Genomic DNA, 13,030 nt, shown 5'->3' on the forward strand with positions numbered 1-13,030 from the left:
AGGGTCAGAGAAAATGAGGAAGACCCCCAACGAGATGGGTTGGCAAGTGGCAGCAGCAATGGGCTCAGGAGTAGCAATGATTGTGAGGTTGGCCCAGGGTTGTGCATAGGGCTGCTATGAGTTGGTACTGACGTAGTGACACCCAATAACAACAACAACAGTGTGGCGCTGTAGGATAAGTACTGGACCACAAGGTTGGTTTGAACTGCATGGTCGGCAGTTCAAAACTCATCAGCTGCTCCTCAGAAACCCTATACTTGGTCCCTATGACTCGTAACTGACTGTGTGTGACAGGGTTGTATTCTTTCACTATAGTTATGCAACCTGTATGCTGAGTAAATAATCAGAGAATTTGGGTTGAATGAAGGAAAACGTTGCATCAGAATTAGAGGAAGACTCATTAACAACCTGCCATATACAGATGATACAACTTTCCTTGCCGAAAGTGAAGAAGACTTAAAACATTTACTGATGAAGATCAAAGAGCACAGCCTTTGGTATGGATTGCATCTGAATGTAACGAAAACAAAAATCCTCACAACTGGACCAATAAACACCATTCTTATCAATGGAGAAAAGATTGAAGTTGTCAAGGACTTCATTCTTCTTGGATCAACTATCAACACTCATGAAAGCAGCAGTCAAGAAATCCAACGATGTACTGCATTGGGTAAATCTCCTGCACAAGACCTCTTTAAAGTGTTCAAAACTAAGGTACACTTGACCCAAGCCATGGTATTTTCAATAACCTTATATGCATGTGAAAGCTGGACAGTGAATAAGGAAGACCGTAGAAGAATTGATGCTTTTGAGTTATGGTGTTGGAGGAGAATATTGAAAGTGACATGGGCTGCCAAAAGAACCAATAGATCCGTTCTGGAAGTACAGCCAGAGTGCTCCTTGGAAGCCAAGATGGCTAAACTTCATCTCTCATACTTCGGACACATTGCCAGAAGAGACTAGTTGCTGGAGAAGAATATCATATTTGGTAGGGTGGAGGGTCAGAGAAAAAGAGGAAGACCCCCAATGAGATGGATTGGCCAAGTGGCAGCATCGATGGACTCAAGCGTGGCAACAGTAGTAAGGTTGGCCCAGGATCAGGCAGTGTTTCGTTCTGCCGTGTAGGGGTTGGTACCAACTCGATGGCACCTAACAACAACAACACAAAGGAATAGCATTTTTTTTTTATGTTAAATCTATCATCAGTGTTTGTATTATTTTGTATGTAAATAATTATTGTTCATTGTTGAGTTATCTTTTATAGGTTCTGTTTTCTAATCAGCACTTGTCTCATTTTATACATTTGCCTCCATGACTATGCTGTTATTTAATCCCTTTCCCTATCCCCAAATATTCCAAGAGCTGTCATATTTCATTAGTTAATTTTTCAAAACCTCAATCACTTCCAAGCATTCATTCATTGTGCTCTTGGATATCTTCCTTCCCCACCTTTTTATCCAGACTGGACTGACCAGACCGCCTGTCACACAGCCACCTGTCATCCTGGGACATTTTTTCATGATTTTCTTCAATTTCGTATCTTTCTTTATTGTCTTTCCCAGTAGCTTCCTAAGAAAGGATACACTGGGAGATAAATTTTATGAATGCTTGTATGTCTGAAAATGTCTTTCTTATTATACATTTTGGATAGTTTGGCTTGGTACAGAAGTTCATCTATTTGCTGAGAACTATTCAGTTTGCTAGGAGAGTGCTTGGATCATGCAGGTAATGAGGACTGGCAAATTTTCATCACTCACCATACACGATTCATTGACTCTTTGCATATCCCACTGCATTACCCACTCCTTCTTTCACTATGCTTGGTGAGTCAAGTCTAGAGCTTCTTGGACTAATTCTCAAAAGATTAAATCTACCTTCAAGGTTGGGTTGAGGGTAGTCTTCTGGCTGCTTGATGGTGAGTAAAGAAACTATCATATAAAACTGTGCTTTACTGACTACTCAAAGGCTTTTGGTTGTGTGGATCATGACAAGCTATGGACAACATTGCGAAGTATGAGTATTCCAGAACACTTAATTGTGCTCATGAAAAATCTGTACCTGGACCAAGAGGCAGTTGTTCGAACAGAAAATGGGAACACGGAATGTTTAAAATTAAAAAAGATGTACGACATGGTTGTATTCTTTCACCATACTTATTCAACCTGTATGCTGAGCAAATAATCAGAGAAGCTGGGTTAAATGAAGAAAAATGTGGCATCAGGAATGGAGGAAGACTCGTTAACAACCTGCGATATGCAGATGATACAACCTTGCTTGCTGAAAGTGAAGAGGACTTAAAATATTTACTGATGAAGATCAAAGAGCACAGCCTTTGGTATGGATTACATCTCAATGTAAAGAAAACAAAAATCCTCACCACTGGACCAATAAACAACATTCTTATCAATGGAGAAAAGATTGAAGTTGTCAAGAACTTCATTCTTCTTGGATCAACTATCAACACTTACGGAAGCAGCAGTTAAGAAATCAAATGATGTATTGCATTAGGCAAATCTTCTGCACAAGATCTTTTTAAAGTGTTGAAAAACAAAGCTGTGAGCTTGAGGACTAAGGTGCGCCTGACCCAAACTATGGTATTTTCAATAACCTCATATGCATGTGAGAGCTGGACAGTGAATAAGGAAGACCGTAGAAGAATTGATGCTTTTGAGTTATGGTGCTGGTGGAGAATATTGAATGTGCCATGGGCTGCCAAAAGAACCAATAGATCCGTTCTGGAAGAAGTACAGCCAGAGTGCTCCTTGGAGGCCTAGATGGCCAAATTTTGTCTCTCATACTTCGGACATATTGTCAGAGGGACCAGTCGCTGGAGAAGGATATCATGTTTGGTAGGGTGGAGGGTCAGAGAAAAAGAGGAAGACCCCCAATGAGATGGACTGGCCAAGCGGCAGCATCGATGGACTCAAGCGTGGCCACAGTAGTGGGGTCGGCCCAGGATCGGACAGTGTTTTTCATTCTGCAGTGTATAAGGTCACTATGAGTCGGTACTGACTCGATGGCACCTAACAACAACAACAAAGAAACTCTAGGTCCTTAAACTGCCCTCAGCTATTCTGCTTGCTTTCACCTGAGAGCCCTAGCTCTGCCGTCCAAGGTTCTCCTTGCCTGCGTACTGAGACTAAGTTCTTCAGGAGAAACAGGCTTGCATCTTGTCATCAACATTCATCTCTGTAAGCAGTGGTTCCTACTGCTGCATCCACTTTCTTCCATCTAAAATTGCCTTGATTCCTACCATCTATTGTTGGTTCCTCGCTCTTTTTCTTTGTCATTGTGAATTTATACCTTCAAATGAACCAACCAAAAAACAAGCTTCATGTCTTTCCTGTAATGTTAAAGTTTAGGGAGGGAACAGAAATAAATGCAAATACAGACTATACCGCGTTTCACAGAAACTCCTAGCTCATATTTTTTACCAAATAAAATTTTACAAAAGGAAAATTTCTGCAATTGATTGTTGTTGTTGTTGTTAGGTGCCTTAAGTTGGTACCGACTCATAGCGAACCTATGCACAACAGAACATAACACTGCCTGGTCCTGTGCCAATTGCACAATTGTTACTACAATTGAACTCATCGCTGCGGCCACTATGCTAATCCATCTCATTGGGGATCTTCCTCTTTTTTTCTGGGCCTCCATTTTACCAAACATGATATTCTTCTCCAAGGACCCGTTCTTTCTGACAATATGTCCAAAGTATGAGAGACGAAGTCTGACTATCTTGGCCTCCAAGGAGCCCTCTGGCTGTACTTCTTCCAACACAGATCTGTTGGTTCTTTTGGTAGCCCATGACACTTTCATATTCTCCTCCAACACCATGAGTCAAAAGCATCAATTCTTCTAAGGTCTTCCATATTCACTGTCGAGCTTTTGCATGCATATGAGGTTATTGAAAATACCATGGCTTGGGTCAGGTGCACCTTAGTCCTCAGACTGATATTTGCTCTTGAACACTTTAAAGAGGTTTTCTGCAGCAGATTTGCCTAATGCAATATGTCGTTTGATTTCTTGACTGCTGTTTCCATGAGTGTTGATAGTTGATCCAAGCAAAAAGAGGTCTTTGACAACTTCAGTCTTGTCAGTTAATTGTAGAACCTTTTTTTTTTTTTTTTTTGATAACAAGTCTGAATACTTCGGATGAAGATTTTAGGGATGGTCCTTTGATTTTTCAGCTTTTAAAAAACAAACAAACAAAAACTCAAATACAATGTACAAGCCCAGCATAACAAATTTAGAATCTTTGCATTTATTTCTTTGGGTTTACTTATAACAATATGCTTGAAATGTGTTAAGTAGAAAAACTGGCAGAAAGATGAGAGTCTATGTGTGTGTTTGCATGTGTGACAGCAGGAGAGATTGATAGATGATAGAAAAGAAGAACAAATCCAAGAGGAATCAAAGGTTAGATTTCTTTTGAGGAGAGCAATGTTGCAGATCACCAACAATTTTTTTAATGAGTACCTAGTCTTCATTTTACTTTATTTCTGATCTTGTAGGCCATTCATGCTCAGTATATTAAAAGTACTGCCACAATTACACTAAAGGTCCCTTTGTAGTGATGTATTTCTGGATCTTAGGCGCAGAATTCTATAGTTCTCATTACCTTGGTGCTTATGGAAGCCTCATATGAGCCAAACGGTAAATAATAATAATCAGAGTAGAGATTGTTCTTAAATCAAGCAGCTGAGGCGTCCATCATATTCCAGTACAACTATTAAGTGGTAAAAACTATAATTAAAAGCACTCCCCCAAATATCTGAAAGTCCTAATAGAAGTCTAATTATGGAGAAAACAAGAAAATATTTTTCCATCTTTTCTCTTGGAGAAACTTTCATTGATAATTCCTATTTTAGCAGTTTCAATCAACCTACTTCGGTGGATTGTGTGAGCTGACTTTGTGCCCAGCACCTGGTTAGTGTGACTTTTCACTTCTCTGGTAGATTTATGACTGCTATTACCAACACTGTGAATTACTGTACTGTTGCTCAGCTCTGCCATGGTGCTGACGAGATGTCTTTGGAAAAGAGAGATAACATCATGTTGGAGTTGAAAATTTTCTTCATCATAGAAGATACTGAACCATCAGTTAAGAGTCTAGGCAAGCTTTGTCTCTGACTGTGTGAACACTGTATATCCTATGTTTTCTGTGTAAAATACAAATGTATTTTACATGTGTAAACTACATGGTTCTCAACTGCATAAGGCGTTCCTAGTGTAGTGAACCTCATAGAAGTCAAGTAGATTTTATTCATTTTTGTTTTCTCTTGCTCAAACTCATAATAACTACTCAGTAAATTGAGTCCCGATGTAGCACTGTATGATTATTACTGGACTGCTCACTACAAGGTCGGTCGTTCAAACTCACCAGCCGCTCCTTGGAAACCCTATACAGGATTGCTATGAGTCAGAAATGACTTGATGACATTTAACAACTCAGTAAAAGTTGACTGACAGCATGTTGGAAAAAAAACCCCAATAATAGGATATAGTACTCGCAATTCTGTGAGATCATTAGGGAAATAGTTTTATGTCAATTTCACAGCTTCAGTTTGATTTTAAGGGCAATGATGAGAGATAGTCTCTGGAACTGCATGTTCTTCAGTGGAAAGTACAGAACAGAGCTAATCAGAGTTGGCAGATGATTAAAAGCTATACATTTTTAATGGGCAAACTCTTTCTTTACTTCTATACAATCTACAGTCATTGCGTGGTGGAGTAGTGATGTCTCTTGTTAAATGGGTTCCAATGTATTCTTTGAATTATCTTCACACTTGCTGAGGGTTTTAAGAGCTTGGCCCCTTTCCACAGGTCTGAAACCAACTCCACATTAAATGTGAGAAAGACGTGGCTGACTTTGGTTGGCACAAGAGGAGTGGAAAAGGCAGCAGAGCATTGCTCATATATGACTTGAGAGCTTAAGAGGGATGGTTATGAGAAAGAGTTCTTCCCTTGGATTTCATACACATGGAAAAGTGTGAGCAAGAATAATATCCGCCTTTTAATTGGTTTTTATGGACTGTTCTCCTCCCTTTGCCCCCACCCACTTCAAGAAGTCTCTAAGGGGGATCTTGATGGGGAAAAGATGTGAGAGGAGGAAGGGCCGTCCTAATCCTTAGGCTTGGTGATGACATTTCTGTAATTGATATTATATGGGGATTATGATTTGCTTGAATACAAACGAGATTCATATATATATATATATTTTTTTTTTTAACTTGCAAAGGAGCCACCTCTTTCTGGACCTTGTTTTCCTCAAGTCACTGCTCCGGTATTTGCAAAATAAGCCAACACTTACATTTTATTCTGCTATTTTATTTAGCAAAGGAGAACACAGCTTTGCTGATAGAAGCAGCCTAGCAATACCTGAGAAAAGCATCTAAATCAGAGGATTTGCGCTATTCTGTTCGCGAATTTTAATCTGCCACTGACCATCTCCTCAACTGCGAAGTGGGGCTAACAGAGAATTAAAAGAGAGAACTTGGGGCACATTATACCCAAAATACACACGAGTGGTCACATAACAATAATATATGACAGCGTAGTTACAGCTAAAACTTTCCTCCCCCCCACCCCCACCCAGTGCTGTCAGAAATGCCTTTGATGATTTCAAATTCTTTTTCCTATAGGCCTGCTCTTCTTTGGTGGGGCTCCAGCAACGCTGCTGTTAACTCGAGAATACATGGCTGCAATGTGTTCGGCTTCCTTTTGCAAGGGTTCAAACAGTCTATTTAAAGAAGACACAAAAAGTACAAAGCAAAAATTTCAGCGTGTGCCATTCAGTCGTGAAAAGTCATCTAAAAGAAGAAAGATTGTCGGGAGGAAGGAAAACGACATCATTACTGCTCCTCTGTAGAGAAACCCCGATGTTGCAATATTTTTTCCAAGGCAGAATATTGTCCCAGATGGAGCAGGAAACATTGACAGACAGAAGAGGAGATACATGGGGTTCCGAGGCGCGTCTCGGGGGAGGGGGCACACTTTGGGCTCAGAACCTCGAAGCTCTTTATTGGGGAGGAAGGGATCGTTATTTCCCTGGAAGGAATGGCTCCCCCTGGAAGAGATTCCACCCCCCCACCCCCCACTTGGCCAAGGCTTCCCGCCCCTCCCTGTCCTTGCGGACCTCACAACGTGGTGCGACTGCGGTACCTTTAAGACTTTTGCCTGCCGCACATGCTCAGCTCTTTGTGTGTTGTAGGGAGTTTTTCTCATTTAAGAAAAAAAGAAGAAATCGGCTGGAGGATGGGGTGGAGGAAGAGGAAGCGCTAGGGAAAAGAGCTGCACTTTTGCAGCTGAAGACCGTGGATGGGAAAGGCTGTTTTTGTTTTTTTCTTCTTTTTCCTGAAGATGCGAAGCCCGTCCGATCTTTGATTTCAGGGGTCCAGGGCGCGCGGGGGTCCCCTGGCTCGCCGAGGCAAAGGGCCCTGCGGACACGAGGACCACACCTGGGGGCCAGCCTCCCCTCAGCCCCGGGAGCCCGGGTCCTTATCAGGGGTGGGCCGAGACCACCGCGAGGCCGGGGGTGGGGAACGTACGCGCGCGAAGCTGGGGGGACGGCACGGCGCGCAGCGGGTTCCCGCCGCAGCCCGGGCAGCTGGCTGACCGCACAAGAGAGACCATGGCCACCCGGGGCCCGCCGGTCGTCAGCCAGGCTCCGCGGGGCTGATCCCCGCCTCCCGACCCTCCCTCCCCGCGTTGGGCGCGCCCACCTCAGCGCTCGAATCCCGCCCCCCCGGACGCGCGGCGCTCGGAGTCCCGGCAGTTGGCGCGAGCCGCGGGCGAGGCGGGGCCGCGCGGCCCCTCCCCCGGCCAGGCCCCTCCCCCAGGGCCCCTGAGCCCCTCGGTCCCTTCCGAGCGCCCCGTGCAGCCTGCTCCGCCGCTGACGCCTGTGGCCCGAGCCGAGCGCCGCGGCTTGGTTCGCCTGGCTGAGGACAAGGTCAGGGGACCGAGAGGCGATGCCCAAGTGCGACTGCAGGCAGCCGATCGCAGGCGACAGCGACTGGGTTCTGTCCATCGGTCCCTCCTGACCGGGAGTGGGACTGGGGCCGGCGCTGTGCAGAGGACGAGGAGGAGCGGCGGCGGCGAGGCTTCTGCAGCCGGTTTCCCCCAGAGCATCCCTGTCGGCGCCCGAACACGCACCCCCTCCAGGCAGGGGCGCCGGGGAAGATGGAGCCGGGGGGCCGGGCCCGTTCTGGCCCCCTGCTGCCGGCGGCCCCGGAGCTGGGGAGGACTCGACCGGCCGGTAGCGGCGGGGGCGCCTCCTCCTGGCTGCTGGACGGGCACAACTGGCTGTTGTGCTATGGCTTCCTCTACCTGGCGCTCTACGCGCAGGTGTCCCAGTCCAAGCCGTGCGAGAAGACCGGCTCCTGCTTCTCGGGCCGCTGTGTCAACTCCACCTGCCTCTGCGACCCGGGCTGGGTGGGGGACCAATGCCAGCACTGCCAGGGCAGGTTCAAGTAAGTGCCTTCGTCGGCCCCCGCTTTGCCCTGCCCTGCCCCTAGCGCGCCTTGGCCTCCCTGCCGCGTGCGGCCTCGGGTTCCCAGCACGGGGAGCGGATCCGAGCGCCGCGCCCCTGAAGCCCCACGCGGACGCCAGCCTTTCCCGAGAGTTCCAGATGCCTGCAACCACTTCTGATGCCCTGCTCTTCGAGAACATTTCCACACTTAGTTATGGTGCCAACCAGCGTTTTGCAAGGGGAATATTTTTAAATCAAATTATTCATGTAATTCATAAATACACGCACATAGAGAAAAATGCCATCGGTACAGAAATGTAAAGGTTAAAAGTTTTCATTCAACAGCACCTCCCTCTTTTCCCATCTATCCCTTCCTCCCACTACCCCCCTCCCCCACGGGAATAACCACTGGCATCTTTTTAGTTTATTTAGTAGTAATAGTAATCATAATCACTAGGGTCTAGGAAGAGCTCAGTGTGTGCCAAACACCGTGTTCATTCTTCTACTCGTTGATCTCATTTAATTCTTTGAGTTACTAGAATTGCTTGGCTTGGTTTACAGTTGGAAATCGAGTCGATGGATTTAAGTCACTTGCCCAAGGTTAGATAGGCAGAGTCCTCATTCCAGTTCATCCAATTTACCCAGTGTGCAGTGTTGAATTTGCTAGGACAGTCCTGAATGGAGAAATAGAGGAATGACTTTGGATGAGATAAAAGACGACCCGGACATTAATTAGGTGGGGAAGACCAGGAATTTTCTAACTGGCTATTTCACTCTCAGCTGCTGTGTGGGAGTATGCTTAGGTTTTTCTGTAGATAAGAGGATCTGGAGCTTGCTTTACAACTGTAAAGATACTTCTGCCCTGTAGGTTAGTGTTCATTGTATTCCTTCTTGATATGAAAAGACAAGAGTGGAGGTGGGGAAGCATTAAGTTGAGGACATTAGGATGTCCAGGGAACAACTGCCAGTTAGAGGTTCTGGTTTAAAGGTAAACACAGCCCACATCTTAGCCAATAAAATTTAATAAAAGGTTGGTTGCCTGATTTGTGGTTTTGAAATGACACTACATGGATTACTGATATTTATTGTCAGAATAAGAAGTGCTGGTGGTGTAGTGGATAAAGCACTGCTGTTTACTGAAGGTCTGTAGTTGGAACCCACCAGCCTCTGAGGGAGAAAGATGTGGCAGACATACAGATTCACAGCCTTGGAAACCCTATCGGGCAGGTCTCCTCTGTTCCGCAGGGTGACTATGGATTGGAATCTACTTGATCACAGTGGATTTTTATTGTCAGGATGATAACAAAATCAACCGGACATGTATCTTGGACTCTAAGCAAAGGTAGGAGTTGGCTATGTGATGGGTCACTTAATTAAGATATTGTAAGGAGCTCTGTAGACATAGTGGATTTACACATTGGCCTGCCAACCACGAGGTCAGCAGGTCAACAGTTCGAATCAACTATCCATCCATTCCTCCAAAGAAAGAGGAGGCTTTCCATTCCTGTAAACATTTACAGCCTTGGAAACCTTACATAAGGTCATGGGGAGTCGGAATTGACTTGATGGCAGTGGCCCATGGTGGTGACTGTTAAGGTATCGTGGGACAATTTTCTCGACCTGTTAAACGTGTTATTTTCCAATTATTGTTTTGTTACTGCTGGTTAAAAAAATACTACTTAAAACTCACTGCAAACTATTATATATTTTTAAACAGAACTTTTGAGTTTCAAGTGACATTCTCCTATTTAAATGAATTGAATTTACAGCAGGGTTTGGAAAGTGAAATCTTAAAATGGAGTTTTATGAAATTAGTTTATAGTTGCAGGTTGAAATATTTCCTGGGTTTATACTTTCATATGTAGGTACTATAGTTTACTCTTTTAAATGTACTATTTTTTTGGGAAAAGTACTTAATGAAAGAGAGTTGGTGTGGTGATGGAGGGAAAGCACTGGGCTAGTAACAGCAAGGTTCAAAGCCACCAGCTGTTCCTTAGGTTTCTATGAGTCGGAACCAACTGCACGGCACACAACAACATAAACTAATGAAAAGTTTAGGAAGTAACTTTCAAGATGAGAAAAGATACGGTGTTGAACTTTACTTTTGCTGTTTTGTGCCTTCGAGGGACTCATAGCGAGCGACCCTGCATAGTGTTTCCAGGAGTGGCTAGTGAGTTTGAACTGCCGATCTTTTGGCTCACACTTGTGGTCCAATGCTTAGCCTCTTTTTACTTGTCATTGGTAGGTGAAGGAGTCCTGGTGTTGCAGTGGTTAAGTGCTTGGCTGTGAACGGAAAGGTCTGTGGTTCCTTTAAACCAGCTGCTTCCCTGGAGACAAATGAGGCAATCTGCTTCCATAAAAATTACATCCTTAGAAGCCTTCCTCCGTCCTATAGGGTCACTGGAATCCTGCTGTGGCCCTGTGGATTCATGTGCCAGACTGCAAGGTCAGCAGTTCAAGCTCACCAGCTGCTCCTCGGAAACCCTATACAGGGTACTTAACAACAATAACATAGGGTCATTGGAGTCCTGCTGTGGCTCTGTAGGATAAGCATTGGACTGCTATCTGCAAGGTCAGTGGTTCAAACCCACCAGCCGCTCCTGTATATGGTCACTATGAGTCAGAACCAATTCAACGGCATACAGCACCAACAGCAGGGGCGCCCTGAGTCTAGATCAACTCGTGGACAGTGGGTTTGGTTTTGAATAATTGTTAGGTGGTCTTGAGTCAAGTTTGACTAGTAGTGACCCCATGTGACAGAGTCAAATGAAATGGTCTTAAATTTTTGCTGACAGTGACAGCGACTTTTTGCTTGATAAGCGGGAATTTTGAACATACAAACTGGTAGCCAACAGTGCAATAAAACCACATACATTCCTTACATCTTTTTATACATAAATAGGAAGATCATCTGATTAATTTGTAACTGAGGAATATTGACATTTGTGTCGGTAGATTTACTCCATTTGCCTGAAAGGACAAAGTTTGCTGTGATCCTGAAAAGCTCCTAGCTACATTTTATGGTACCGGGACTTGTTAATCAGCGGCCTGTGAGCTTGCTAGCAGATGTTGTCCCAGTTTGTAAGAAAGACCACACAGATCAAGTTAAAACTAGGTTAAATTACATTGAGAGATGGCATTTATAAATACCATACATTAGTGAGTAAAAGTGGAATAGATTTTTAATGTAGATATAATAATGATGTTATTGTTGTGAAGTGCCGTCTAGTTGATTCCGACCCATCGCAACCCTGTATAGGGTTTCCGAGGAGTAGCTGGTGAGCTTGTAATAATGATAAACCCTGAATAATCATTGATTATTTCTTTAAGTCGATTTCCTATGATTCATTGTATCCTATTGGTAAATGCTTTTCCATTCCTGTGTGGAATGCAGGCTATTAATTAGATTAACTATAGCTAAAACAGCTTTCAGTGTTCTGTTTTGTGTATTCTTAGAAGTAAAGAAAAGGTGGTACAGATTTAATGTTAAAGGGAAGAATTTTATTTAGAAGAAAAGAATTCTTCCTGGCCAAGTTCATGCTGAGCTATAGCAGGTTTGTTTTGAGGATGGTGGCTTACTTTACCCAGGATTTGAAGTAATTACACAATGGGAAAGACTTTAGCTGGGAATTCTCACTTTATTAATTATCTTGAGAATATTTTAGTAAACTGAAGGATAGCAACCTAACAGACATCAGAAATGATTGAACAGTCTTGGTAAGCAGGTGTCAAAATTAATTGGCTGGTTCCATGGTAACTTAGCTTTGTTTTTTTTCTACTAGAGGGATTTCACTAGGGAATAAGAGTATTCTTCAAATGCGTCTCTAGAAGGGAAGATTGATGGTTGGGGGAGAATAGCAGAAGCAAATATGGTATCGAAAGTGGTACTTGAATTCTCTTAGCACTGATTGCAATCTTCTATCTGTAATAGAATAAAACATTTGGAATTACTAGCCAGTCCTCATATAGGTAAACCAAAATGAACACTGATCCTCAGCTTAAAGGTAGGTTTAAGGATCTAGGACTGAGAATTAGAAAGGACAGTGGTCTTAATAATTATTTTTGCAGAGGACTTGAAATTTATATTTATGTTTTCTGTGCTCAAATTTCACCACTTTCTTGCTGATGTGACTTAGGAAGCTATGATTTCTAATTTCTTTTAGGGAAACAAAATAACCTAAATGGATACTCTATATTGTTGATTACTTAAGTATGTAAAATGATTATCTTAAACACAACTATCGAATATTTTCCTGAAATTATCTATTAAGGTCATTATATATATGTGATGTGTAGGAGTTCTTATCAGTCTTATATATAGTAGTGTGGTGGCTCTGGATATGCACTGGACTACAAACTACAAGGTCATTGGTTTGAGGCCACCAACCACTTCATGGGAGAAAGCTTCATCTTTCTGTTCCCATAAAAATTTACAGCTTAAGAAACCCTAATCAGGGTTGCTATGAGCTGGAACTGACTCTGTGACACTTGACAACATGTATACATTGATCTATATCTATATCCATATCTATCTATCTATCTACCTATCTACATATCTAT

The 13,030-nt window shown here is 43.4% G+C and overlaps 1 protein-coding gene across 1 annotated transcript in view; it reads left to right on the top strand.

The window, feature by feature from the left end:
• The first annotated feature begins 7,775 nt into the window (after nt 1–7,775).
• The window catches only part of ATRNL1 (attractin-like 1), an 827,041-nt gene continuing 821,786 nt past the window's right edge, over nt 7,776–13,030 (top strand). The window contains exon 1 of the mRNA XM_006831380.1: nt 7,776–8,471. Within this exon, the coding sequence (XP_006831443.1) occupies nt 8,182–8,471 (290 nt within the window). The 5' untranslated portion in view covers nt 7,776–8,181. The remainder of the gene's footprint in view (nt 8,472–13,030) is intronic.

Source organism: Chrysochloris asiatica, unplaced genomic scaffold (genome assembly GCF_000296735.1).
Source record: "Chrysochloris asiatica unplaced genomic scaffold, ChrAsi1.0 scaffold00003, whole genome shotgun sequence".
Classification (NCBI taxonomy): domain Eukaryota; kingdom Metazoa; phylum Chordata; class Mammalia; order Afrosoricida; family Chrysochloridae; genus Chrysochloris; species Chrysochloris asiatica.